Raw genomic sequence first — 24333 nt, 5'->3', positions numbered from 1 at the left:
CCAGGCTGTGCTCGAACTCACAGAAATCTTCCTAACTCTGCCTCCCCCAGTTCTGGCATTCAAGGTGTAGAGCTGCTCTGCTTGACTGACTTATTTTTCCTTTCCTTTCCTTTATTTTATATTATTTTACTTTATTTTATTTTTTGGTGTTTTAGAGACAGGCGTTCTTTGGGTAGCCTTGGCTTCGTTTGACTCACTCACTTTGTACACCAGGCTGTGCTGGAACTCACAGAAATCTGCCTGCCTCTGCCTCCCCCAGTGCTGTCAGTAAAGGTGCCTAGCAGCTCTGCCTGGCTGACATATTTTATTTTATTTTGGTTTATTATATTTTAGTTTTTAGTTTCTTTAAGACAGGGTTTCTTTGTGTGGCCTTGGCTTTGTGGACTCACTCACTTTGTACACCAGGCTGTCCTTAAACTCATAGATATCTGCCTGCATCTGCCACCTCCCCCAGTTCTGGCATTAAAAGTGTGCAGCTGCCCTGCTTCGCCGACTTATTTTTGTTTTATTTTATTTTGTTTCATTTTATTTTGGCTTATTTTATTTTGTTTTTTGGTTTTTTCAAGACGGGGTTTCTTTGTCTGGCCTTGGCATTGCGGACTCACTCACTTTGTACACCAGGCTATCCTAGAACTCACAGAAATCTGCCTGCCTCTGCCTCCCCCAGTGCTGGTATTAAAGGTGTGCAGACATTCCAATAGGATCACTTAGTTTTATTTTAATTCATATTGGTTTACTTATTTTATTTCATTTTTTTCGGTCTTTTTATAGACAGGATTTCTTTGTGTAGCTTTGCCTTTGCTGGACTCTCACTTTCTACACCAGTCTGGCCTGGAACTCACAGATGTCTGACTGTGTCTGCCTCCCTCAGTGCTCTCAGTAAAGGTGTGTAGCTTTTCTCTTTGGCTGACTTATTTAACTTAATTTTATTTTGGTTTAGTTTATTGTTGTTTTTTGTTGTTGTTGTTGTTTTTTAGTTTTTCGAGACAGGGTTTCTTTGTGTGGTCTTGGCTTTGCAGACTCACTCACTTTTTACAGCAGACTGTCCTCACTCACAGATCTCTTCCTGCCTCTGCCACCCCAGTTCTGGCATTAAAAGTGTGCAGCTGCTCTGCTTGGCTGACCGGTTTTTATTTTATTGTATTTTATTATTTGTTTGTTTGTTTGGATTTTTTAAGACAAGGTCTCTCTGTGTATCCTTGGCTTTCCTTGACTCACTCACTTTGTACACCAGGCTGTACTCAAACTCACAGATGTCTTCCTAACTCTGCCTCCCCCAGTTCTGGCATTAAAGGTGTGCAGCCACTGCACCAGGATTATTTAGTTTTATTTTATTTGATATTGGTTTAATGTTTTTTCATTTTTTGGTTTTTTACAGACAGGGTTTTGTGTGTGTGTGTGTGTGTGTGCATGTGTGTGTGTGTAGCCTTGGCTTTGCTGGACTCCCTCACTTTCTGCACCAGGCTGGTGTCAAACTCCCATATATCTGCCTGCATCTGCCTCCCCACTGCTGTCAGTAAATGTGTGCAGCCGCTCTGCCCGGCTGACTTCTTTTTATTTTATTTTACTTTAGTTTAGTTTAGTTCAGTTTAGTTTTTGTTTGTTTGGCTTTTTTTAAGATAGGGTCTCTCTGTGTATCCTTGACTTTCCTGGACTCACTCACTGTGTATACCAGGCTGTCCTCAAACTCACAGAATTCTGCTTGATTCTGCCCCTCCAAGTGCTGGGATTAAAGGTGTACAGCTGCTCCACCCAGCTGACTTATTCTGATTTTATTTCATTTTAATTATTGCTTATTTTTTTTCAAGACTGGGTTTCTTTGTGTGGCCTTGCATTTCCTGGACTCACTTTGTACACCAGGCTGGCCTCAAATTCACAGCTGTCTATGCGCATCTACCTTCCCAAATTCTAGCATTAAAGGGGTGTAGCCGTTGTACCTGGCTGACTTCTTTTTATTCTATTTTATTACTTTTTGTTTTTGTTGTTATTTTTTGGTTTGTTTTTGTTCTTGAGATAGGGTCTCTCTGTGTAGCCTTGGCTTTCCGGGACTCACTCACATTCTACAACAGGCTGGCCTTGAACACACAGAAACCGGCCTGCCTCTGCCTCCCCCAGTGCTGGCTTTACAGGTATGCAACCACTCCACCGGGATTACTTAGGTTTATTTAATGTATATATCTTTTGGTTTGTTTTGGTTTTTCTTTTTCTTTTTTTCTTTTCTTTCTTTTTTTTGGGGGGGGGTTTTAGAGACAGGGTCTCTCTGTGTAACCTTGTCTTTGCTGGACTCACTCAATTTGTCCACCAGGCTGTCCTCGAACTCACAGAAATAGGCCTGCATCTGCCTCCTGCAGCGCTGTCAGTAAAGGTTTGCAGGCACTCTGCCAGGCTGACTTATTTTATTTTGTTTTCCTTTATGGTATCTTTTGGTTTATTGAGACAAGATTTCTTGTGCGGCCTTGGCTTTGCGGACTCACTCACTTTGTATACCAGGGTGACCTCAAACTCACAGACGTGTGTATGCATCTGCCTCCAGCACTGCTATCAGTAAAGGTGTGCAGCCGCTCTGCATGGCTGAGTTACTTTATTTTATTTCATTTTGGTTTAGTTTATTGTATATTTGTTTTTTGAGACAGGGTTTCTTTGTGTGGCCTTGGCTTTGCAGATACACTCACTTTGTACACCAGGCTGTCCTCAAACTCACAGATGTGTGTATGCATCTGCCTCCAGCACTGCTATCAGTAAAGGTGTGCAGCCGCTCTGCATGGCTGACTTACTTTATTTTATTTCATTTTGGTTTAGTTTATTGTATATTTGGTTTTTTGAGACAGGGTTTCTTTGTGTGGCCTTGGCTTTGCGGACACACTCACTTTGTACACCAGGCTGTCCTCAAACTCACAGATGTCTGCCTGCCTCTGCCTCCCCCAGTTCTGGCATTGAAGGTGTGCAGCTGCTCTGCTTGGCTGACCTGTTTTTATTTTCTACTAGTTTATTTTATTTTATGTTTGTTTTCTTGGCTTTTTTAAAAATATTTTTTATTAATTTGTTCATATTGCTTCTTGATTGTTAGCCCTTCCCCTGTTTCCTCCTATTCTTCCCTCCCTCCCACTTCCCTCCTTTTCCCCTCCCCAATGTCTGTGATTGAAGGAGACCTCCTCCCCCTATATATGCTCTAAGAATATCAAGTCTCTTCTTGGTAACTTGCTATCCTTCCTCTGTGTGCTGCCAGGCCTCCCCATCCAGGGGACGTGGTCAGAAAAAGGTCACCAGAGTTCGTGTGAGAGTCAGACTCACTCTCCACTCAACGGTGGAGAATATCATGTTTATAGGCTAGGTCTTGGTAGGGGTTTGAAGTTTACTGCCTATTTCTCCTTGGCTCGTGCCATAGTTTGAGTAGGACCCCAGTACCCAGATGTGCCTGTCATAAAGTTCTTCTTATAGGTTTCTTGGACCCTGTGGGTCCTACTATTTCCCCATTCTTCCATGCTACTCTCTCCTAAAGTCTCAATAGGGTGTCCTCTCCTCTGACCCACTTTCTTGGTAAGTAAAGTTTTTCATGGGACGTATCCCTAGGACTAGTGTTTTGATATAAGTGAGTATATACCGTTTGTCTCTTTTTGCTTCTGGGTGAACTCACATATTATGATAATTTCTAGGTCAATCCATTTGTCCACAAATTTTGGGAATTCCTTGTTTTCAATAGCTGAGTAGTACTCCATAGTGTAAATGTACCGCAGTTTCTTAGTCCATTCTTCTACCTAGGGACACTTAGGCTGTTTCGATGTTCTGGCTATTATGTATAAAGCAGCTATGAACATGGCTGAGCATATGTCCCTGTTGTGTGTTAGAGCATTTTCTGGGCATATTCCAAGGAGTGGGATAGCTGGGTCTTGAGGAAGCCCTATTTCCATTTTTCTGAGAAAATGCCAGATAACTTTCCAAAGTGGTTGTACTAGTTTGCATTCCCACCAGCAATGAAGGAGTGTTCCTCTCTCTCTACATCCTCGCCAATATGTGGTGGCATTTGAGTTTTTGATCTTAGCCATTCTGATGGGTGTGAGGTGGAATCCCAGTGTTGTTACGATTTGCATTTCTCTGATGACTAAGGAGGATGAGCATTTCTTTAAGTGTTTCTCGGCCATTTGATATTCCTCTGTTGAGAATTCTCCATAACTCTAACCAAGCAAGTGAAGGACTTATTCGAAAAAAACTGCAAACCTCTGAAGAAAGAGATAGAAGGTGACAACAGAAGATGGCGGGATTTACCTTATTCGTGGATCGGGAGAATCAATGTAGTAAAAATGGCCATCTTACCAAAAGCAATTTACAAATTCAACGCAATCCCTATCAAAATACCTATAAAATATTTTGAAGATATTGAAAGATCAATTCTCAAATTCATATGGAGAAATAAAAATCCCAGAATAGCAAAAACAATCCTATACAATAAAAGATCTTCCGGAGGTAATCTCCATACCTGATCTCAAGCTGTACTACAGAGCAACAGTAAGAAAAACAGCATGGTACTGGCAAAGCAATAGGCTATTGGATCAATGGAATTGAATTGAAGACCCAGAGATGAATCCACATACATTTGCTCACTTGATTTTTGACAAAGAAGCCAAATCTATTCAATGGAAAATTGATAGCATCTTCAATAAATGGTGCTGGTCTAACTGGATGTCTACATGTAGAAAAATGCAGTTAGACCCTTATTTGTCACCATGCACAAAACTCAAGTTCAAGTGGATTAAAGACCTCTACTTAAAACCAGAGACATTGTCCTTGGCTGGTACCTTAGTTTGAGCGGGACCCCTGGGTCCAAATTTGCCTGTTCTACTTGTAGTTTTCTAGGATCCTCTGGATCCTTCTATTTTGCCATTCTCCCATGCTTCTCTCATAAACCCCTACCCAGATCTAGACAACGGACAGGACATTCTCCACAGTAGAGTGGAGAGTGGGATATGACTTTCTCACGTACTCTGGTGCCTCACCTTTGACCATGTCCCCTGGAGGGGGAGACCTGGTGGCACTCAGAGGAAGGACAGCAGGTTACCAAGAAGAGACTTGATACCCTATGAGCATTTACAGGGGGAGGTAATTCCCCTCAGGAACAGTCATAGGGGAGGGGAATAAGGGGAAAATAGGAGGGAGGGAAGAATGCGAGGATACAAGGGAAGGCATAACCATTGAGATGTAACAAGAATAAATTAATAAAGGGAAAAAAAAGAAAAAAATAAAAGCAAAGAAAACAAATAAACACACAAAAAACCAGAGACATTCATTCAGTTAGAGGAAGAAGTGGGGAAGAGCCTGGGACACATAGGCACAGGAGACAACTTCCTGAACAGTACACCAACAGCCCAGGACTTAATGTCAACAATTAATAAATGGGACCTCATGAGGCTGAGAAGCTTCTGTAAGGCAGGAGACACTGTCAAGAGAACAAAGCGACAGCCTACAGACTGGGAAATGATCTTCACCAACCCTTCATCTGACAAAGGTTTAATATACAAAATATATAAAGAACTCAAAAAACTAAACACCACAAAACCAAACAACCCAATTGCGAAATTTCTTGGCTTTTTTTTGAGACAAGGTCTCTCTGTGTATACTTGGCTTTCCTGGACTCACTGATTTTGTACATCAAGTTGTCCTCAAATTCACAGAAATCTGTTCGCATCTGCCTTACCAAGTGCTGGGATTAAAGGTTTGCAGCAGCTCTGCCCTGGTGACCTATTTTATTTTGATTTTTTTAGTTATCTATTCATTTACCTATTTATCTATCTATTTATTTATTTATTTATTTTCGAGACAAGATTTCTTTGTGTTGCCTTGGATTTCCTTGAATGACTTTGTCCACCAGGCTGGCCTCAAACTCACAGAAATCTTTGTGCCTCTGCCTCTGCCAGTTCTGGCATTAAAGGTCTACAGCCACTCTGCTTGACTGCCTTTTTTAAACTTTATTTTATTTTATTTTATTTTTATTTATTTTTTTTGTTTTCTCGATACATGGTTTCTTTGTTTGGCCTTGGCATTGCCGACTCACTCACTTTGTACACCAGGTTGTGCTTGAACTCACAGATGTTTGCCTGCCTTTGCCTCCCCCAGCTCTGGCATTAAAGGTGTGCAGCTGCTCCACCAGGATTACTTAGTTTTATTTTATTTGATAATGGTTTAATTTTTTTCATTTTTTGGTTTTATAGAGACAGGGTTTCTTTGTGTAGCCTTGGCTTTGCTGGACCCCCTCACTTTGTGCACCAGGCTGGCCTGGAACTCACAGATGTCTGTCTGCTTCTGCCTCCCGCAGTGCTGTCAGTAAAGGAGTGCAGCTGCTCTGCTTTGCTGGCTTATTTTTATTTTATTTTATATGTTTTTTGTTTGTTTGTTTGTTTGGCTTATTTTGAGAGAAGGTCTCCCTGTGTATCCTTGGCTTTCCTGGACTCACTTTGTACACCAGGCTGTCCTCGAACTCACAGAAATCTTACCTTCATGTGCCTTGCCAAGGGCTGGGAATAAAGGCCTACAGCCACTCTGTCCTGGTGACATATTTTTATTTGTATTTATTTATTTCTAGTTATTTATTTTTTATTATTTTTTGAGCATGGAATTCTATGTGTGGCCTTGGATTTCCTTGACTCACTTTGTCCACCAGGCTGTCCTCAAACTCACAGATGTCTGCCTGCCTCTGCCACCCCCAATTCTGGCATTGAAGGTGTGCAGCTACTCTGCTTGGCTGACCTATTATATTTTATTTTTTGTTTGTTTGGCTTTTTTGCGACAGGGTCTCTCTGTGTACCCTTGGCTTTCCTGGACTCACTCACTGTGCACACCAGGCTGTCCTAGAACTCACAGAAATCTTGCTGCCTCTGCCTCCGCTAGTTCTGGCATTAAAGGTGTAGAGCTGCTCTGCTTGACTGACTTATTTTTACTTAATTTTATTTAGTTTTTTTTACTTTATTTTACTTTGGGTGTTTTAGAGATGGGCTTTTTTTTGGGTAGCCTTGGCTTTGCTGGACTCACTGACTTTGTACACCAGGCTGTCCTTGAACTCACAGAAATCGGACTGCATCTGCCTCGCCAACCCCAAGTGCTCGCATTAAAGGTGTGCAGCCTCTCTACCAAGATTACTTAGTTTTACTTTCTTTGATACTGGTTTAATTTTGTTTTGCATTTTTTGGTTATTTATAGGCAGGGTTTCTTTGTGTAGCCTTGGCTTTGCTGGACTCCCTCACTTTCTGCACCAGGCTGGCCTCAAACTCACAGGTGTCTGCCTGCATCTGCCTCCCCCAGTGCTGTCAGTAAAGGTGTGCAGCCACTCTCCATGGCTGCCAAATTTTATTTTATTATATTTTTTGTTTGTTTGGCTTTTTTTTGAGACAGGGTCTCTCTGTGTATCCTTGGCTTTCCTGGACTCACTCACTTTGGACACCAGGCTGGCCTCAACTCACAGGAGTCGGCCTGCATCTGCCTTGCCAAGTGCTGGGATTAAAGGGGTACAGATGCTCCACCCTGGTAACTTATTTTAATCTTTATTTATTTATTTACTAGTTTTTGACTGGATTTTTTTGTGTGGCCTTGGATTTCCTGGACTTACTTTGTCTACCATGCTGCCCTCAAACTCTCACAAATCTTTCTGCCTCTGCCTCCCCCAGTGCTGGCATTAAAGGTGTAGAGCCACTCTGCTTGACTGACTTGTTTTCACTTTATTTTCTTTTACTTTATTTTATTTTACTTTATATTTTTTCGTGTTTTAGAGACAGGGTTTCTTTGGGTAGCCTTGGCTTTGCTTGACTGACTTTGTACTCCAGGCTGTGCTTGAAATCACAGATATCTGCCTGCCTCTGCCTCCCCCAGTGCTGGCATTAGAAGTGTGCAGCCGCTCCACCAGGATTACATAGTTTTGTTTTATTTGATATTGGTTTAATTTCTTTCATTTTTTGGTTTTTTAGAGACAGGGTTTCTTTGTGTAGCCTTGGCTTTGCTGGACTCCCTCACTTTCAGTACCAGACTGGCCTGGGACTCACAGATGTCTGCCTCTGCCAGTGCTGTCAGTAAAGGTGTGTAGCAGCTCTGCCAGGCTGACTTATTTTATTTTGGTTTATTTTATTTTTGAGACAGGGTGTCCTTGTGTGTCTTTGGGTTTGTGGACTCACTCACGTTGTACACCAGGATGTCCTCAAACTCACAGATGTCTGCCTGCCTCTGCCTCCCCCAGTTCTGGCATTAAAGGTGTAGAGCCGCTCTGCTTGACTGACTTATTTTTACTTTACTTTATTTTATGTTATTTTATTTTATTTCATTTATTTTATTATATTTTATTTTCTGGTGTTTTAGAGACAAACTTTCTTTGAGTAGCCTTGGCTTTGCTTGACTCACTCACTTTGTACACCAGGCTGTGCTGGAACGCATAGAAATCTGCTTCCCCCAGTGCTGACATTAAACATGTTCACCCACTCCACCAGGATTACCTAGATTTATTCTATTTGATACTGGTCCAATTTCTTTTTAGCATTTTTTTTTGTTTTTTAGAGACAGGGTATCTTTGTGTAGCCTTGGCTTTGCTGGGCTACCTCACTTTCTGTACCCGGCTGGCCTGGATCTCACAGATGTCTGCCTGCATCTGCCTCCCACAGTGCTCTCAGTAAAGGTGTGCCTCTCCTCCCCATGGCTGACTTATTTTATTTTATTTATGTTTGTTGGTTTGGCTTTTTTTTTTGAGACAGGGTCTCTCTGTGTATCATTGGCTTTCCTTGACTCACTCACTTTGTATACCAGGTTGTCCTGGAACTCAGAGAAATCTTTGTAACTCTCCCTCCTCCCAGTTCTGGTATCAAAGGTGTAGATCTGCTCTGCTTGGCTGACATATTTTTATTTTATTTTATTTCATTTCATTTTACTTTGTTGTATGTTTTGGTGTTTTAGAGACAGGCTTTCTTTGGGTAGCCTTGGCTTTGCTTGAAACACTTTGTACACCAGGCTGTGCTGGAACTCACAGACATCCGCCTGCATCTGCCTTGCCAAGTGCTGGGATTAAAGGTGTACAGCCACTCCGGCCTGGTGACTTCTTTGTATTTTTACTTACTTATTTATTTATTCATTTATTTAGTAATTTTTGAGACTGGATTTCTTGGGTTTCTGGACTCACTATATACACCAGGCTGTATTCGAACGCTGAGAAATCTTGCTGACTCTGCCTCCCTCAGGTCTGGCGTTAAAGGTGTAGAGCTGCTCTGCTTGACTGACTTATTTTTATTTATTTTATTTTATTTTTCTTTACTTCATTTTATTTTTTGGTGTTTTAGCGACAGGCTTCCTTTGGGTAGCCTTCGCTTTGCTTGACTCACTTTATACACCAGGCTGTGCTTGAACTCACAGAAATCTGCCTGCCTCTGCATCCCCCAGTGGTTGCGTTAAAGGTGTACATCTGCTCCACCAGGATTACTTAGCTTTACTTTCTTTGATATTTGTTTAATTTTGTTTTCAGTTTTTGGTTTTTTTAGAGACAGGGTTTCTTTGTATAGCCTTGGGTTTGCTGGACTCTCTCACTTTCTGCATCAGGCTGGCCTGGAATTCAGAGATGTGTGCCTGCATCTGCCTCCTGCAGTGCTGTCAGTAAAGATGGGCCTCCCTCCCTAACCAATGGTTAACATATTTAATTTTATTTTCTTTTAATTTATTTTATTTTCTGATTGTTGGTTTGGCTTTGTTTGTTTGTTTGTTTATTTATTTTTAGGAGACCTGGTCTCTCTGTGTGTCCTTGGCTTTCCTTGACTCACTCACTTTCTACACCAGGCTGTCCTCGAACTCACAGAAATCTTCCTAACTCTGCCTCCCCCAGTTCTGGCATTAACAGTGTAGAGCCGCTCTGCTTGACTGACTTATCTTTAGTTTATTTTATATTATTTTATTTTACTTTATTTTATTTCTGGTGTTTTAGAGACAGGCGTTCTTTGGGTAGCCTTTTCTTTGCTTGACTCACTCACCTTGTACAGCAGGCTGTGCTCGAACTCACAGAAATCTTCCTGCCTCAGCCTCCCCCAGTGCTGGCATTAGAGTTGTGAAGCCACTCCACCAGGATTACTTAGTTGTATTTTATTTGATAGTGGTTTCATTTTTTTCATTTTAGGTTTTATAGAGACAGGGTTTCTATGTGTAGCATTGACATTGCGGACTCACTCACTTTGTACACCAGGCTGTCCTAGAACTCAGAAATCTGCCTGCCTCTGCCTCCCCCAGTGCTGGTATTAAAGGTGTGCAGACATTCCACCAGGATCACTTAGTTTTATTTTAATTCATATTGGTTTACTTATTTTTTTTCATTTTTTTCGTTCTTTTCATAGACAGGATTTCTTTGTGTAGCTTTGCCTTTGCTGGACTCTCTCACTTTCCACACCAGGCTGGCCTGGAACTCACAGATGTCTGACTGTGTCTGCCTCCCTCAATGCTCTCAGTAAAGGTGTGTAGCTGTTCTCTCCGGCTGACTTATTTAACTTAATTTTATTTTGTTTAGATGATTATTATTATTATTATTATTATTATTATTATTATTATTATTATTATTATTATTATTATTGGTTTTCTGAGACAGGGTTTCTTTATGTGGTCTTGGCTTTGCGGACTCACACACTTTTTACAGCACACTGTCCTCAAACTCACAGATCTCTTCCTGCCTCTGCCACCCCAGTTCGGGCATTAAAAGTGTGCAGCTGCTCTGCTTGGCTGACCTATTTTTATTTTATTGTATTTTATTATTTGTTTGTTTGTTTCGATTTTTTAAGACAAGGTCTCTCTGTGTATCCTTGGCTTTCCTTGACTCACTCACTTTGTACACCAGGCTGTCCTCGAACTCACAGATGTCTTCCTAACTCTGCCTCCCCCAGTTCTGGCATTAAAGGTGTGCAGCCACTGCACTAGGATTATTTAGTTTTATTTTATTTGATATTGGTTTAATGTTTTTTCATTTTTTGGTTTTTTAGAGACAGTGGTGTGTGTGTGTGTGTGTGTGTGTGTGTGTGTGTGTGTGTGTGTGTGTGTGTGTGTATAGCTTTGGCTTTCCTGGACTCCCTCACTTTCTGCACCAGGCTGGCGTCAAACTCGCATGTCTGCCTGCATTTGCTTCCCCACTGCGGTCAGTAAAGGTGTGCAGCTGCTCTGCCTGGCTGACTTGTTTTATTTTATTTTATCTTCTGATTCTTTTGAGGTAGGGTTTCTTCGTGTGGGCTTGGCTTTGTACACCAAGCTGTCCTCCAACTCACAGAAATCTTGCTGCCTCTGCCTCCCGCAATTCTGGCATTAAAAGTGTAGCACCGCTCTGCTTGACTGACTTATTTTTACTTTATTCTATTTTATTTTATTTTACTTTATTTTATTTTTTCGTGTTTTAGAGGCAGGCTTTCTTTGGGTAGCCTTGGCTTTGCTTAGCTCACTCACCTTGTACAGCAGGCTGTGCTCGAACTCAGAGAAATTTGCTTGCCTCAACCTCCTCCAGTGCTGACATTAGAGTTGTGAAGCCACTCCACAAGCATTACTTAGTTGTATTTTATTTGATAATGGTTTCTTGTTTTTTTCTTTATTTTTTGGTTTTATACAGACAGGGTTTCTTCGTGTAGCATTGGCTTTGCTGGACTCCCTCATTTTCTGTACCAGGTTAGCCTGGAACTCACAGATGTCTGCCTGCATCTGCCTCCTGCAGTGCTGTCAGTAAAGGTGTGCAGGTGCTCCCCCTGGCTGACTTATTTTATTTTGGTTTAGTTTATTGCATTTTTTGGTTTTTCTAGGCAGGGTTTCTTTGTATGGCCTTGGCTTTGCGGACTCACTCACTTTGTACACCAGGCTGTCCTCAAACTCATAGATGTCTGCCTGCCTCTGCCACCCCCAGGCCTAGCATTGAATGTGTGCAGCTGCTCTCCTTGGCTGACCTATTTTTATTTTATTTTATTTTATTTTATTTTATTTGATTTTATATAATTTTATTTTATTTTATTTTTTGTTTCTTTGCCTTTTTTATGACAGGGTCTCTCTGTGTACCCTTGGCTTTCCTGGACTTCTCACTTTGTACATCAGGCTGTCCTCAGCCTTATGGAAATCTTGCTGCCTCTGCCTCCCCCAGTTCTGGCATTAAAGGTGTAGAGCCGCTCTGCTTGACTGACTTACTTTTACTTTACTTTACTTTATTTTGTTTTAGTTTACTTGATTTTATTTGTTGTTGTTTTAGAAACAGACTTTCTTTGAGTAGCCTTGGGTTTCTGGACTCACTCACTTTTTACACCACGCTGTGTTCGAACTAGCAGAAATCTGGCTGCCTCTGCCTCCCCAAGTTCTGGCACTAAAGGTGAGCATCAGCTCTGCCTGCCTGACTTATTATATTTTGCTTCTTTTTGTTTTGTTTTTTGTTTTTTTTTTTTGAAACAGGGTCTCTCTTTGTATCCTTGGCTTTCCTGGACTCACTCACTTTTTACACCAGGCTATCCTCGAACTCACAGAAATCTTCCTTACTCTGCCTCCACCTGTTCTGGCATTAAAGGTGTGTAGCCTCTCAGCCTGGCTTACTTATTTTTATTTTATTTTACTTTATTTTCTTTTGTGTTTTTTTCGACACAGGGTTCCTTTTTCTAGCTTTGGCTTTGCTTGACTCACTGACTTTGTACACCAGGCTGTCCTTGAACTCACAGATGGCTGCCTGCATCTGCCTCCCCCAGTGCTGGCATTAAAGGTGTACAGCCACTCCCCCAGGCTCTCTTAGTTTTATTTTATTTTATTTTTTCGTGTTTTTAAAATATATTTTATTGATTTATTTATATTACATCTCAATGGTTATCCCATCCCTTGTATCCTCCCATTCCTCCCTCCCTCCCATTTTTCCCTTACTCCCCTCCCCTATGACTGTGACTGAGGGGGACCTCCTCCCCCTATATATACTCATAGGGTATCAAGTCTCTTCTTGGTAGCCTGCCATCCTTCCCCTGAGTGCCACCAGGCCTCGCCATCCAGGGGACGTGGTCAAATATGGGGCACCAGAGTTCGTGTGAAAGTCAGACCCCACTCTCCACTCAGTTGTGGAGATTGTCCTGTCCATTGGCTAGATCTGGGTAGGGGTTCGAAGTTTACTGCAGGTTTTGTCCTTGGCTGGTGCCATAGTTTGGGCAGGACCTCTGGGCCCAGATCTGTTTCCAAATTTTGTGGGCAAATGGATTGAACTAGAAATGATCATAATGAGTGAATTAACCCAGAAGGACAGAGAGTCAAATGGTATATACTCTCTTATATCTGGACACTAGCACAAGGGGCGTGTCCCATGAAAGTCTTCACTTACCAGGAAAGTGGGACAGAGGGGAAGACATGCTATTGGGACTCTAGATGAGAGAAGCATGGGAGAATGGGGAAATAGAAGGACCCAGAGGGTCCTAGAAACCTACAAGAAGAACATTATTTTTTCATGTTTTTGAGACAGGGTTTCTTTGTGTGACCTTGGCCTTGCTGGATTCACACACTCTGTACACCAGGCTGTCGTCGAACTCACAGATGTCTGCCTGCATCTGCCTCCCCCAGTGCTGGCATTAAAGGTGTGCAGCCACTCTACCCAGCCACTTATTTTGATTTTACTTTATTTTATTTATTTATTTATTATTTATATTTCGAGATTGGGTTTCTTTGTGTGGCCTTCGATTTACTGGTCTCACTTTGTCCACCAAGCTGGCCTCGAACTCAGAGAAATCTTGCTGCCTCTGCCTCCCCCAGTTCTGGCATTAAAGGTGTAGAGACGCTCTGCTTGATTGACTTATATTTATTTTATTTTATTTTATTTTATTTTATTTTTTGTTTGTTTGGTTTTTTTGAGAAAGGGTCTCTCTGTGTATCCTTGGCTTTCCTGGACTCACTCAGTTTGTCAACCCGGCTGGCCTCGAACTCCCAGAAATCTCCCTGCATCTGTCTCCCCCAGGGATGGGATAAAATCTGTAAAGCCACTCTGCCTGGCTGCCTTATTTTTATTTTACTTTATTTTTTTGGTTTTATTCGATAGAGGATCTCTCTGTGTAGCCTTGGCTTTCCTAGACCCACTCACTTTCTACACCAGGCTAGCCTTGGGCTCATAGAAATCTTTGTGCCTCTCTCTCCCCCAGTGCAGGACTAAAAGGTGTGCAGCAGCTTGGCCAGGTTGACTTGTTTTTATTTCCTTTTATTTTATTTGTTGTGTTTTCGAGACGGGATTTCTATGTGTGGCCTTGGCTTTCGTGGACTCACTCACTTTGTACAAGATGCTGGCCTCAAACTCACAGATGTCTGCCTTCATCTGGCTCCCCCAGTGCTGACATTAAAAGTGTGCAGCTGCTCTGCTTTGCTGACTTATTTTTATTTTATTTAATTTGGTTTTGTTTTTCCTTTTTTTTTTTTTTTGGTATTTTGTGACAGGGTCTTTCTGTGTAGCCTTGGCTTCTCTGTACTCACTCACTTTGTAGACCAGGCTGCCCTCGAACTCACAGATGGCTGCCGGAGTCTGCCTGCCCCAGTGCTGGCATTAAAGGTGTGCAGCCCCTCTGCCTGGCTGACTTAATTTTATCTATTTATTTTTAATTAATTTATTTATATATTTATTTATTGATACTGGGTTTCTTTGTGTGGCTTTGGATTTCCTGGACTCACATTGTACCCTAGGCTGTCCTCGAACTCAGAGAAATCTGGCTGCCTCTGCCTCTCCCAGTTCTGGCATTAAAGGTGAGCATCAGCTCTGCCTGGCTGACTTATTATATTTTGTTTCTTTTTGTTTGTTCATTTCTTTCTGTTTTTGTTTTTTTGAAACAGGGTCTCTCTGTGTATTCTTGGCTTTCCTGGACTCACTCACTTTGTACACCAGGCTATCCTCGAACTCACAGAAATCTTCCTAACTCTGCCTCCCCCTGTTCTGGCATTAAAGGTGTGTAGCCTCTCAGCCTGGCTTACTTATTTTTATTTTATTTTACTTTATTTTCTTTTGTGTTTTTTCGAGACAAGGTTCCATTTTCTAGCTTTGGCTTTGCTTGACTCACTGACTTTGTACACCAGGCTGTCCTTGAACTCACAGATGGCTGCCTGCATCTGCCTTCCCCAGTGCTGAAAGGTGTGCAGCCACTCCCCCAGGCTCTCTTAGTTTTATTTTATTTTATTTTTTCGTGTTTTTAAAATATATTTTATTAATTTATTCATATTACATCTCAATTGTTATTCCATCCCTTGTATCCTCCCATTCCTCCCTCCCTCCCACTTTCCCCTTACTCCCCTCCCCTATGACTATGACTGAGGGGGACCTCCTCCCCCTGTATATACTCATAGGGTATCAAGTCTCTTCTTGGTAGCCTGCCATCCTTCCCCTGAGTGCCACCAGGCCTCGCCATCCAGGGGACGTGGTCAAATGTGGGGCACCAGAGTTCGTGTGAAAGTCAGACCCCACTCTCCACTCAGTTGTGGAGATTGTCCTGTCCATTGGCTAGATCTGAGTAGGGGTTCGAAGTTTACTGCAGGTTTTGTCCTTGGCTGGTGCCATAGTTTGGGCAGGACCTCTGGGCCCAGATCTGTTTCCAAATTTTGTGGGCAAATGGATTGAACTAGAAATGATCATAATGAGTGAGTTAATCCAGTAGCAGAAAGACTCAAATGGTATATACTCACTTATTTCTGGACACTAGCCCAAGGGGCGTGTCCCATGAAAGTCTTCACTTACCAGGAAAGTGGGACAGAGGGGAGGACATGCTATTGAGACTCTAGGTGAGAGAAGCATGGGAGAATGGGGAAATAGAAGGACCCAGAGGGTCCTAGAAACCTACAAGAAGAACATTATTTTTTCATGTTTTTGAGACAGGGTTTCTTTGTGTGGCCTTGGACTTGCTGGATTCACACACTCTGTACACCAGGCTGTCGTCGAACTCACAGATGTCTACCTGCATCTGCCTCCCCCAGTGCTGGCATTAAAGGTGTGCAGCCGCTCTGCCAGGCTGACATATTTATGTTTCATTTTTATTTATTTATTTATTTATTTGTATTTTGATACTGGGCTTCTTTGTGCGGCTTTGGATTTCCTGGACTCACATTGTACAACAGGCTGTGCTCGAACTCACAGATGGCCACCTGCAACTGCCTCCCCGGCTCTGGCATTAAAGGTGTGCAGTTGCTCCACCAGCCGACTTAGTTTTATTTTATTTTATTTTATTTTATTTTTTCATGTTCTTGAGACAGGGTTTCTTTGTGTGGCCTTGGCTTTGCTGGAATCACAAACTCTGCACAGCCGCCCCTCCAGGCTGACATATTTTTTTCATTTTCATTAATCAAATTATTTATTTATTTTTCGAGACTGGGTTTCTTTGTGTGGCTTTGGATTTCTTGGATTCACTTTGAACACCCGGCTGGCCTCAAACTCACAGAAAACTGCCTGCCTCTGTTTCCCTCAGTTCTGGCATTAAAGGTGCGCAGCCGCTCTGCCAGGCTGACATATTTATGCTTCATTTTAATTAATTAATTAATTTATTTATATCTCGATACTGGGTTTCTTTGTGTGGCTTTGGATTTCCTGGACTCACTTTGTACACCAGGCTGTCCTTGAACTCACAGATGGCCGCCTGCAATTGCCTACCCCAGCGCTGGCATTAAAGGTGTGCTGTTGCTCCACCAACTGATTTTGTATTATTTATTTTGTTTTATTTTATTTTATTTTATTTTTTCGTGTATTTGAGACAGGGCTTCTTTGTGTGGCCTTGGCTTTGCTGGACTCACACACTCTGTACATCAGGCTGTCCTCGAACTCACAGATGTCTGCCTGCATCTGCCTCCCCCAGTGCTGGCATTAAAGGTGTGCAGCTGCTCCACCAGGCTGACATTTTTTTTTCATTTTAATCAGTTAATTAATTAATTAACTTTTCAAGACTGGGTGTCTTTTTGTGGCTTTGGATTTCTTGGATTCACTTTGTACACCCAGCTGGCCTCAAACTTACAGAAATCTGCCTGCCTCTGTTTTCCTCAGTTCTGGCATTAAAGGTATGCAGCTTCTCTGCCGGGCTGACTTAGTTTTGTTTTATTTTATTTTATTTTATTTTATTTTACTTCGTCTTTGGTGAGTGGGGGGTTTGAGACAGGGTCTTTCTGTGTAGCCTTGGCTTTCCTGGACTCAGTCACTTTTTACACCAGGCTGGCCTTGAACTCTCAGAAATCTGCCTGCATCTGCCACCCCCAGGACTGGGGTTAAAAGTGTGCAGCCTCCCTGTACAGCGGACTTAGTTTTATTTTATTTCATTTTACTTTATTTATTCTTTTGGTTTTTTGTTGACAGGATTTTTCTGGGTGGCCTTGGCTTTGCTGGACTCACTCACTTTGCATACCATGCTTGCCTGGAACTCACAGATGTTTGCCTGCATCTCTCTCCCCCAGTGCTGGCATTCAAAGGTGTGCAGCCACTCTACCTGGCCGACTCTTTTTTATTTTATTTATTTATTTATTTATTTATTTATTTATTTATTTATTTATTCTTTCAAGACTGGGTTTCTTTGTGTGGCCTTGGATTTCCTGGACTCACTTTGTAGATGAGGCTGGCCATGAACTCACAAAAATCTGCCTGTCTCTGCCTATTCTGGTGCTGGGATTACAGATGTGCAGCTGCTCCTCCTGGCTACTTATTTTATTTTATTTTGGTTTAGTTTAGTTCATTTTTTGGTTTTTTTTTTTTTTTTTTTTTTTTTTTTTTTTTTTGGAGACAGGGTCTCTATGAGTATCCTTGGCTTTGCTGGACTCAATCACTTTGTACACCCGGCTGGCCTCAAACTCAAAGACGACTGCATTCATCTGCCCCCTCCGCCGCCCCCTCCCCCCCCCCCAGTGCTGGCATTAAAGGTGTGCAGCCGCTCTGCCCAGTAGACTCATTTTTGCTTTACTTATTTATTTATTATTTGTTTATTTATTTATTGAGACTGAGTTGCTTTCCTGGACTCACTTTGTACACCAGGCTGTCCTTGAACTCACAGAAATCTGTCTGCCTCTGCCTCCCCCAGCGCTGGGATTAAAGGTGTGCAGCCGCTCTGCCCGGTTGATTTATTTTATTTTATTACATTTTTAAATTTTCTGTTTTTTTTTTTCCGAGACCAGCTTTCTCTGTGTGACCTTGGTTGTCCTGGACTCACTCTGGAGACCAGGCTGGCCTTGAGCTCACAGATGTGTGCCTGCCTCTTCCTCCAGAGTGCTCTGATCAAAGGTGTCTTTGAGGGCATAGATGCGCATGGGTGCAGTTGCCGGCAGAAGCCAGAAGAGGGTGCTGAATACCCTGGAGCTCAAGTTAATGGTGCTTTTGAGCTCCATTGTCCTCAGTCTGGAGAAGTCCTGAGGAGAGTGTGCCACTAGAGATCCACGCTCATTTTCCTTCTGTGCTCTCTGGAATGAGGCAGAAAATAAAACTAGGGAGCAGCTGGAGGGAAAGCCCGTGGTAACAACAGAAAGTGCAAGGAAATTTACCAGCGAGGATCCTATATGTGTACTTGAGAATCTCAAACAAGGAAGTTGAGTAGAGAGCTTAACCTCATGATACAGCTGCCTCCACTAAGCAAAAGGAGTACCATGTTCTTCTGGAAATTAAAAGGCAGAGTGTTGAGTTCTGAAGGAATCACCCATCCCAGGAGAGTCAGGTGACTTGAGACCTATCCATGCCATCCATCTTGAGGAACCCCAAGGAAATCTATTGGGCTGTTTGTACATGGAGATATGGGGAACTCAGTGTGGGTAGAGGGCCTCAAATCAGCATAGGGGAGAACCTAAATATGACCAGAAATCAAGGTGAGGATGCAGGTCAACCTAGGGAAGCCCTCCATCAATGACAGCCTAAACTGACGGGGCGGCTTTTGTGGTTTTTTTTCTTGTTGTTTGTTTGTTTTGTCTTGATTTTGTGCTTTGACACAGGGTTTCTCTGTGTAGCCTTGGCTGTCCTGGACTCGATTTGTAGACCAGGCTGGCCTTGAACTCACAGAGATCCGCCTGCCTCTGCCTATGAGTGCTGGGATTAAAGGCATGCGCCACCACTTTACAGCCTGACTGGGCAGTTTTGATGGAAGAGAAACTGGTTTACTCCAGTGCTATGTGGTGGCTGGTGGTTCTAATAATAGTAGTGACAGATTTTATTTATTTGTTTACTTATTTATTTATTTAGGTAAAAGACGTGGATTAAATCCACACTAGTGTGGCTTCTAGGTATTTCCAGAAGCCAAGGTAAAGAATAATGTCTACACAGGGGCTAGAATTTCACAGAAATCACAGCCTCAGGGTAGAAAAGGAGAGGGGCTCAAAAGTTTTCCGCTGGTGATGTGAACTGAGAGGAAATGAGAGGTTCCCTGAACCTCAAAACTGAAGTCCTCCACTGCCACCCCTACTCATTAGACAAGTACAAGACAGGCAAGATAGAGAAGCCCTAGACTGGGAAGAAAAAAGAAAAGCGTGTCTACCTTCTTATTCAGGGGATAATCTTTTTATAACTGCACCATGTTGGATCCCTGAAGGGCTGCACTCATGAAAACCTACAGAGGCAGCCTTAGTTACAAACAAGGTGTTCTCTCTCTGATTAAAGGGTTCATATCATCTTCTGTTTCTTACAGGTGTTTGCATCCCCAGCCTCCTTCAAACACTTGCTGTTCTTGACCTTAGCCAGAGTCATCATGCCTCGAGGTCAGAAGAGTAAGCTCCACGCCCGGGAGAAACGCAAACAGGCCCGAAGTCAGGCTCAGACTTCTCGGGAAGCTCAGAGAACAGCCCAAGAAGCACCAGAGGCAGTGGAAGAGTCCCCTGCTGCCTCCCAGACCCAGGCTGAGGCTGAGGCTGAGGCTGAGGCTGAGGCTGAGGCTGAGGCTGAGGCTGAGGCTGAGGTGCCCAGCACTCCCGAGGCACCTCCGACTACACCACCGTCTACCCCAAGTTTTCTGATTATTTCTTCCTCTGATTCAGATGAAAGTTGCTATGAGCAAAGTGAGCAAAGTAGGCAGTGGGCACACTCTGCTGGGGCCAGCCTATACTCTGACGCTGAGCACCAAGCTCTGATAGAAGGAAGGGTGATGATGCTGTTGCAGTACCTGCTCTACAACTACAATTTGAAGCAGCTTACCACCAAGGAAGAAATGCTGAAGCTTGTCAGCAAGAAGCATGAGAGAGACTTTCCTGAGATCTTCAGGAAAGCTTCTCAGAAGCTCGAGGATACCTTTGCAGTGGAAGTGAGGGAAGTCAACTCCAGTAATTCCTCATATGACCTCATCAGCCAGCTGAAGCTCCCCAACAATGGGAGGATTCGTGCTGGCAGAGGCTTACCCAAGGATGGCTTCCTGCTGAGTGTCCTGGCTATCATCTTCGTTCGGGGCAATCGCACCAGTGAAGAAGAGATGTGGGAAATCCTGAAGAAGAAGCACATCTACCCAGGGAAGAAGCACCGCATCTTTGGTGAACCCCGGAAGCTCATGACCCAGTATTTGGTGAAGCTGCAGTACCTGGAGTACCGCCAGGTGGCCAACAGCGATCCTCCACGCTATGAGTTCCTGTGGGGTCCCCAAGCCTACGCTGAAACAAGCAAGAAGAAAGTCCTGGAATTTTTGGCCAGGATCAACAAAACAACACCTGCTGTCATCGAAGCCCTTTACGAAGAGACCCTGGACGAGGAGGAGCAGAAGCAAGGAGGAGAAGAAGCCAGAGGTGAAGATAGAGCTGCTGCTGCTGCCGCTGCCGCTGCTGCCGCTGCCGCTGCCGCTGCTGCTGCTGCTGCCGCCGCCGCCGCCGCCGCCGCCGCTGCCGCCGCCGCTGCTGCTGCTGACGCTGACTAAGCTAGTCAAGTTACCAGCAGCTTCCACCACCCCTGTTGACACTTGAAGTTTTCCTGTCAAGAAAAGAAGACGAAGCATCAGAAGAAGAATTTTCTTGATCGTATGAAATAGGTCTACAGTTAGGAGGACTAAATGATAGCCAAATCCTAGTTTTCTTTCACTATTTTTGCTATGTGGTACGGTAAAGTTACGTGCAATAGGATTTTGTCCTTGGTTTGTGCTAGAATGTTGAAGAAACTAAATGTTTATGATTTGGAATTTGTACTTTTTCTTTTTTTTACTGTTATTCCTCATTCTTTATAAGTCATTGGTCAAACTGGCATGTTAAGATAAACCAATACCTTCCCTTTTTGTGTGTGTGTCTGTGGTTTTGTTTCTGCTTTGTTTCACTTTGTTGTTGTTGTTGCTTTAGTTTTTCAAGACGGGTTTTCTCTGTGTAGCCTTGGCTGTCCTGGACTCGCGTTGTAGGCCAGGCTGTCCTCAAACTCACAGACATCTGCCTGCCTCTGCCTCCCCGAGTGTTGGGATTAAAGGCGTGAGGCATCACGTCCGGCTGAGTTTCTGCTTTGAGAATTCTCAAGGATATGAACTGCAGCACAACCACTGTGATGCTTGTCAATACATGTTAAGGTAGAGTGAAAGTTAAGGTAGAGTGAAAAGAAGGGGTATGGATGTGAAGGTGTTTCTTATGAAAGTTATTAAGGGGAAACACACTGAGTAAAGAACATAGTATGTTGTGGGAAGATTAAACAACCTAAGACTGATATATAATTTTCATTGTTTATGTGGATGGTGTGCTAATTGAAGTGGTGGGTAAATATATACCCTGAAATGGTGTGCTTCATAGTCAAGGGGCAGGATTGTGCAAGTCGGCTGGCTTCTATAACAACACACGCAATGGGTGGGATATGTGCATCCCCTTAACGGATATGGAATTTTCTACATCTCGGAGGTCAGGAACTACAAGATCAGGCTGTCCAGAAGTCCAGTTCCTGGGGACAGTATACTTCCTGATCTATAGAGGAGATGGGATGGACTAAAAGGAAGACACTGGGATTGAGACAAAGATGGAAGAAGTGGGGAGAGAGGTGAAAGAGAATGGGAATGAGGAGGGAGGGGAAGGGAGGAAGGGGCAGCTGAGCATAGAGGGGGAAGGGGGGATTAGGGAAGGGCACAGGGGAAAGGTGGGATAGACAGAAGGGGAAAGGGAGAGAAATGGAGAAACAAAAATTCTATTCTTTTGTTACAGGTCCATGAATCCCCAAATGGTTGCTTGCCCTCATAACATCATTAAGTAACAATTGCTTCTGAAGCCCATCATTATAATCCCACCACATTTCATAATAATAGTTTTTCATGGTAATTTAAGGATCACATGCAATGGTTTACAATGGTGAACTGCTTTCATAAGTGACTTTGAGATAGTGTACATATGGGGCACTCTCCACTTCGACAGGAAGAGGAGGTGCCTTGGATTCTATTTTCAGGGCTGGGGTGCACTCTTTACATAACAGGTGGTTTACGTATATTCTCCCAAAATCTTTTCTGTTGTTTATATGTTTTAAAAGATTTATTCACTTTGTATCCCAATCATAGCCCCCTCCCTTGTCTCCTCCTGTTCCTGCCCTACCTCCATCTTTCCCACTATGCCCCTCCCCTGGTCCTCAGAGAAGGGGAGTCCTTCTGTACTGTCAACTGACCTCAGCCTGCCCAGTCTCCTCAGGACTGCCTGCATCTTCTTCCTCAGTGGCCTGATAGGGCACTCTGCCAGGGGGAAGTGATCAAAGTGCTGGCAACAGAGCCCATGGCAGGGACAGCCCTTGTTCCATGGAGCCTGAGCTACCTATTGGCTACCTCTGAGCAGGGGGCCTAGGTCCTTTCGATGCATGGGGATCATATTGTGCATCAATTGCTCCGTTTTTTTTTTTAATTAATTAATTAATTAATACCTAATATTTTAATTTATTTTCCTAATTCTGTGATACCCTTACAAAAGCAACTTTTTAAAAAGTTGTTCACTTTACATCCCAGTTGTAGCCCCTCCCTTGTCACCTCCCCATCCCTCCCTCCCTCACACCCTCTCCCTCCCTTCCCTAGTCCTCAGAAAGAGGGAGCCCTGCACCCTTAACATCTGAGTTCAAGCTATCAAGTCTCATCTGGACTGCCTGTATCCTCTTCCACTCTGGCCTGACAAGGCTGCCCTGCCAGGGGGAAGTGATCAATAAGTGGGCACCAGAGTCCACATCAGAGGTAGCCCCTACTCCCCATACTATGGAACCCACAAGGGGACTGTGCTACTTACAGACTACATCTGAGCAGAGGGTCTAGGACCATGTGTGGTGGTCCTCGGTTGGTGCATCGGTCTCCGCAGAACCCCCCCCCCTGCACCCCCAAGGTATTTGTTGGCACCGTTGATCTCCTTGTGGAGCTTCTGTCCTCACCAGGTCCTTCTATCCCCTAACTCTTCTATGAGACTCCCTGCACTCCACCCTGAAGTTTGGCTGTGAGTCTCAGCATATGCTTCAATGCCCTGCTGGGTGGAATCTTTTCAGAGGATCTCTATGGTAGGCTCCTGTCCTGTTCCTTCTCTTCAGCTCCTTCCAGTACACTATTCTGCATGCATGTGTACCTACAGGGCAGAAGAGGGCACCAGATCTTAGTATAAAAGGTCATGAGCCATCTTGTGGTTTCTGGCAATTGAACTCAGGACCTTTGGAAGAACAGCCAGTGCTGTTAACCTCTCCACCATCTCTCCACCCTGCAAACTTTTCTAAGAAACAGGGAGAATGATAATTGTTTAAGATTAGAACTAGACAGGTTACTACATCGTTTTGGGGGTTTCTTTTTGTTTGTTTGTTTGTTTGTTTTTTGGACTTGGCCTATAAAGTAGATTCACATGTATTATAAGATTCACATGTTATTATTTTGCTTGTGGTATGGCAAACTGAGGGGCAGATTTTGTTATGCCTGCAATGGATGTATGTAAAGATGAGAACTATGAGAAGGTCTTTGAGAACAACCATTAGGTGCACATAATTTACCTGCCACAGGTCTCTGTGTTAACAAACTACAGATAGTTATGACCAAGGAAGGCTAGAGTCTCTTCTCTAAGTGCCTGTGAGAGAAGGCAGGGTTTTAGTATGAGAAGATAGTATCAGTAAAGAGAGATGAGTTGGGTTCCCCAGAAGTCAAGTTAACAACACCGAGTGTAGACCAATAAGACCACACCTATTATGGTATAATTAAGTCGCTGGTAAAATTCATGTTAAAATTTAATTCCCATGGAATTTATCAGGCGCGACTAGTGAAACCATGAAGTAGTGATTAAGGGTGTGTTTATTTATGGGCAATTAATTGATTCTCATTTATGTATATCTTGACAGTGGATCTCTGATGAATTTAGTATAAGTCTATATCCTGAACATAATTCATGTCTCAATGAGATACTCTATTTTACATGGGAACTTTACAGGTAGCTCTCACCTAAAGCCACTGGTAGGTTGAGCATGCTCCACTAAATGGCCAAATA

At 43.2% G+C, this 24333-nt stretch overlaps 1 protein-coding gene across 1 annotated transcript in view; it reads left to right on the top strand.

Annotated features, from left to right (window-relative positions):
- Positions 1-21246, top strand: part of LOC311601241 (melanoma-associated antigen B4-like) — a 29611-nt gene extending 8365 nt beyond the window's left edge. The window contains exons 2-3 of the mRNA XM_084788637.1: positions 19596-19777; positions 19871-21246. Coding sequence (XP_084644763.1) covers positions 19656-19777; positions 19871-20804 — 1056 coding nt within the window. The 5' untranslated portion in view covers positions 19596-19655 and the 3' untranslated portion in view covers positions 20805-21246. The remainder of the gene's footprint in view (positions 1-19595; positions 19778-19870) is intronic.
- Positions 21247-24333: the final 3087 nt, after the last annotated feature.

The sequence above is a fragment of the Acomys minous genome, assembly GCF_964271855.1.
Source record: "Acomys minous genome assembly, chromosome: 7".
Classification (NCBI taxonomy): Eukaryota; Metazoa; Chordata; class Mammalia; order Rodentia; family Muridae; genus Acomys; species Acomys minous.
The sequence above is the reverse complement of the archived record's forward strand: the minus strand, read 5'-3'. Positions and strand labels throughout refer to the sequence as shown.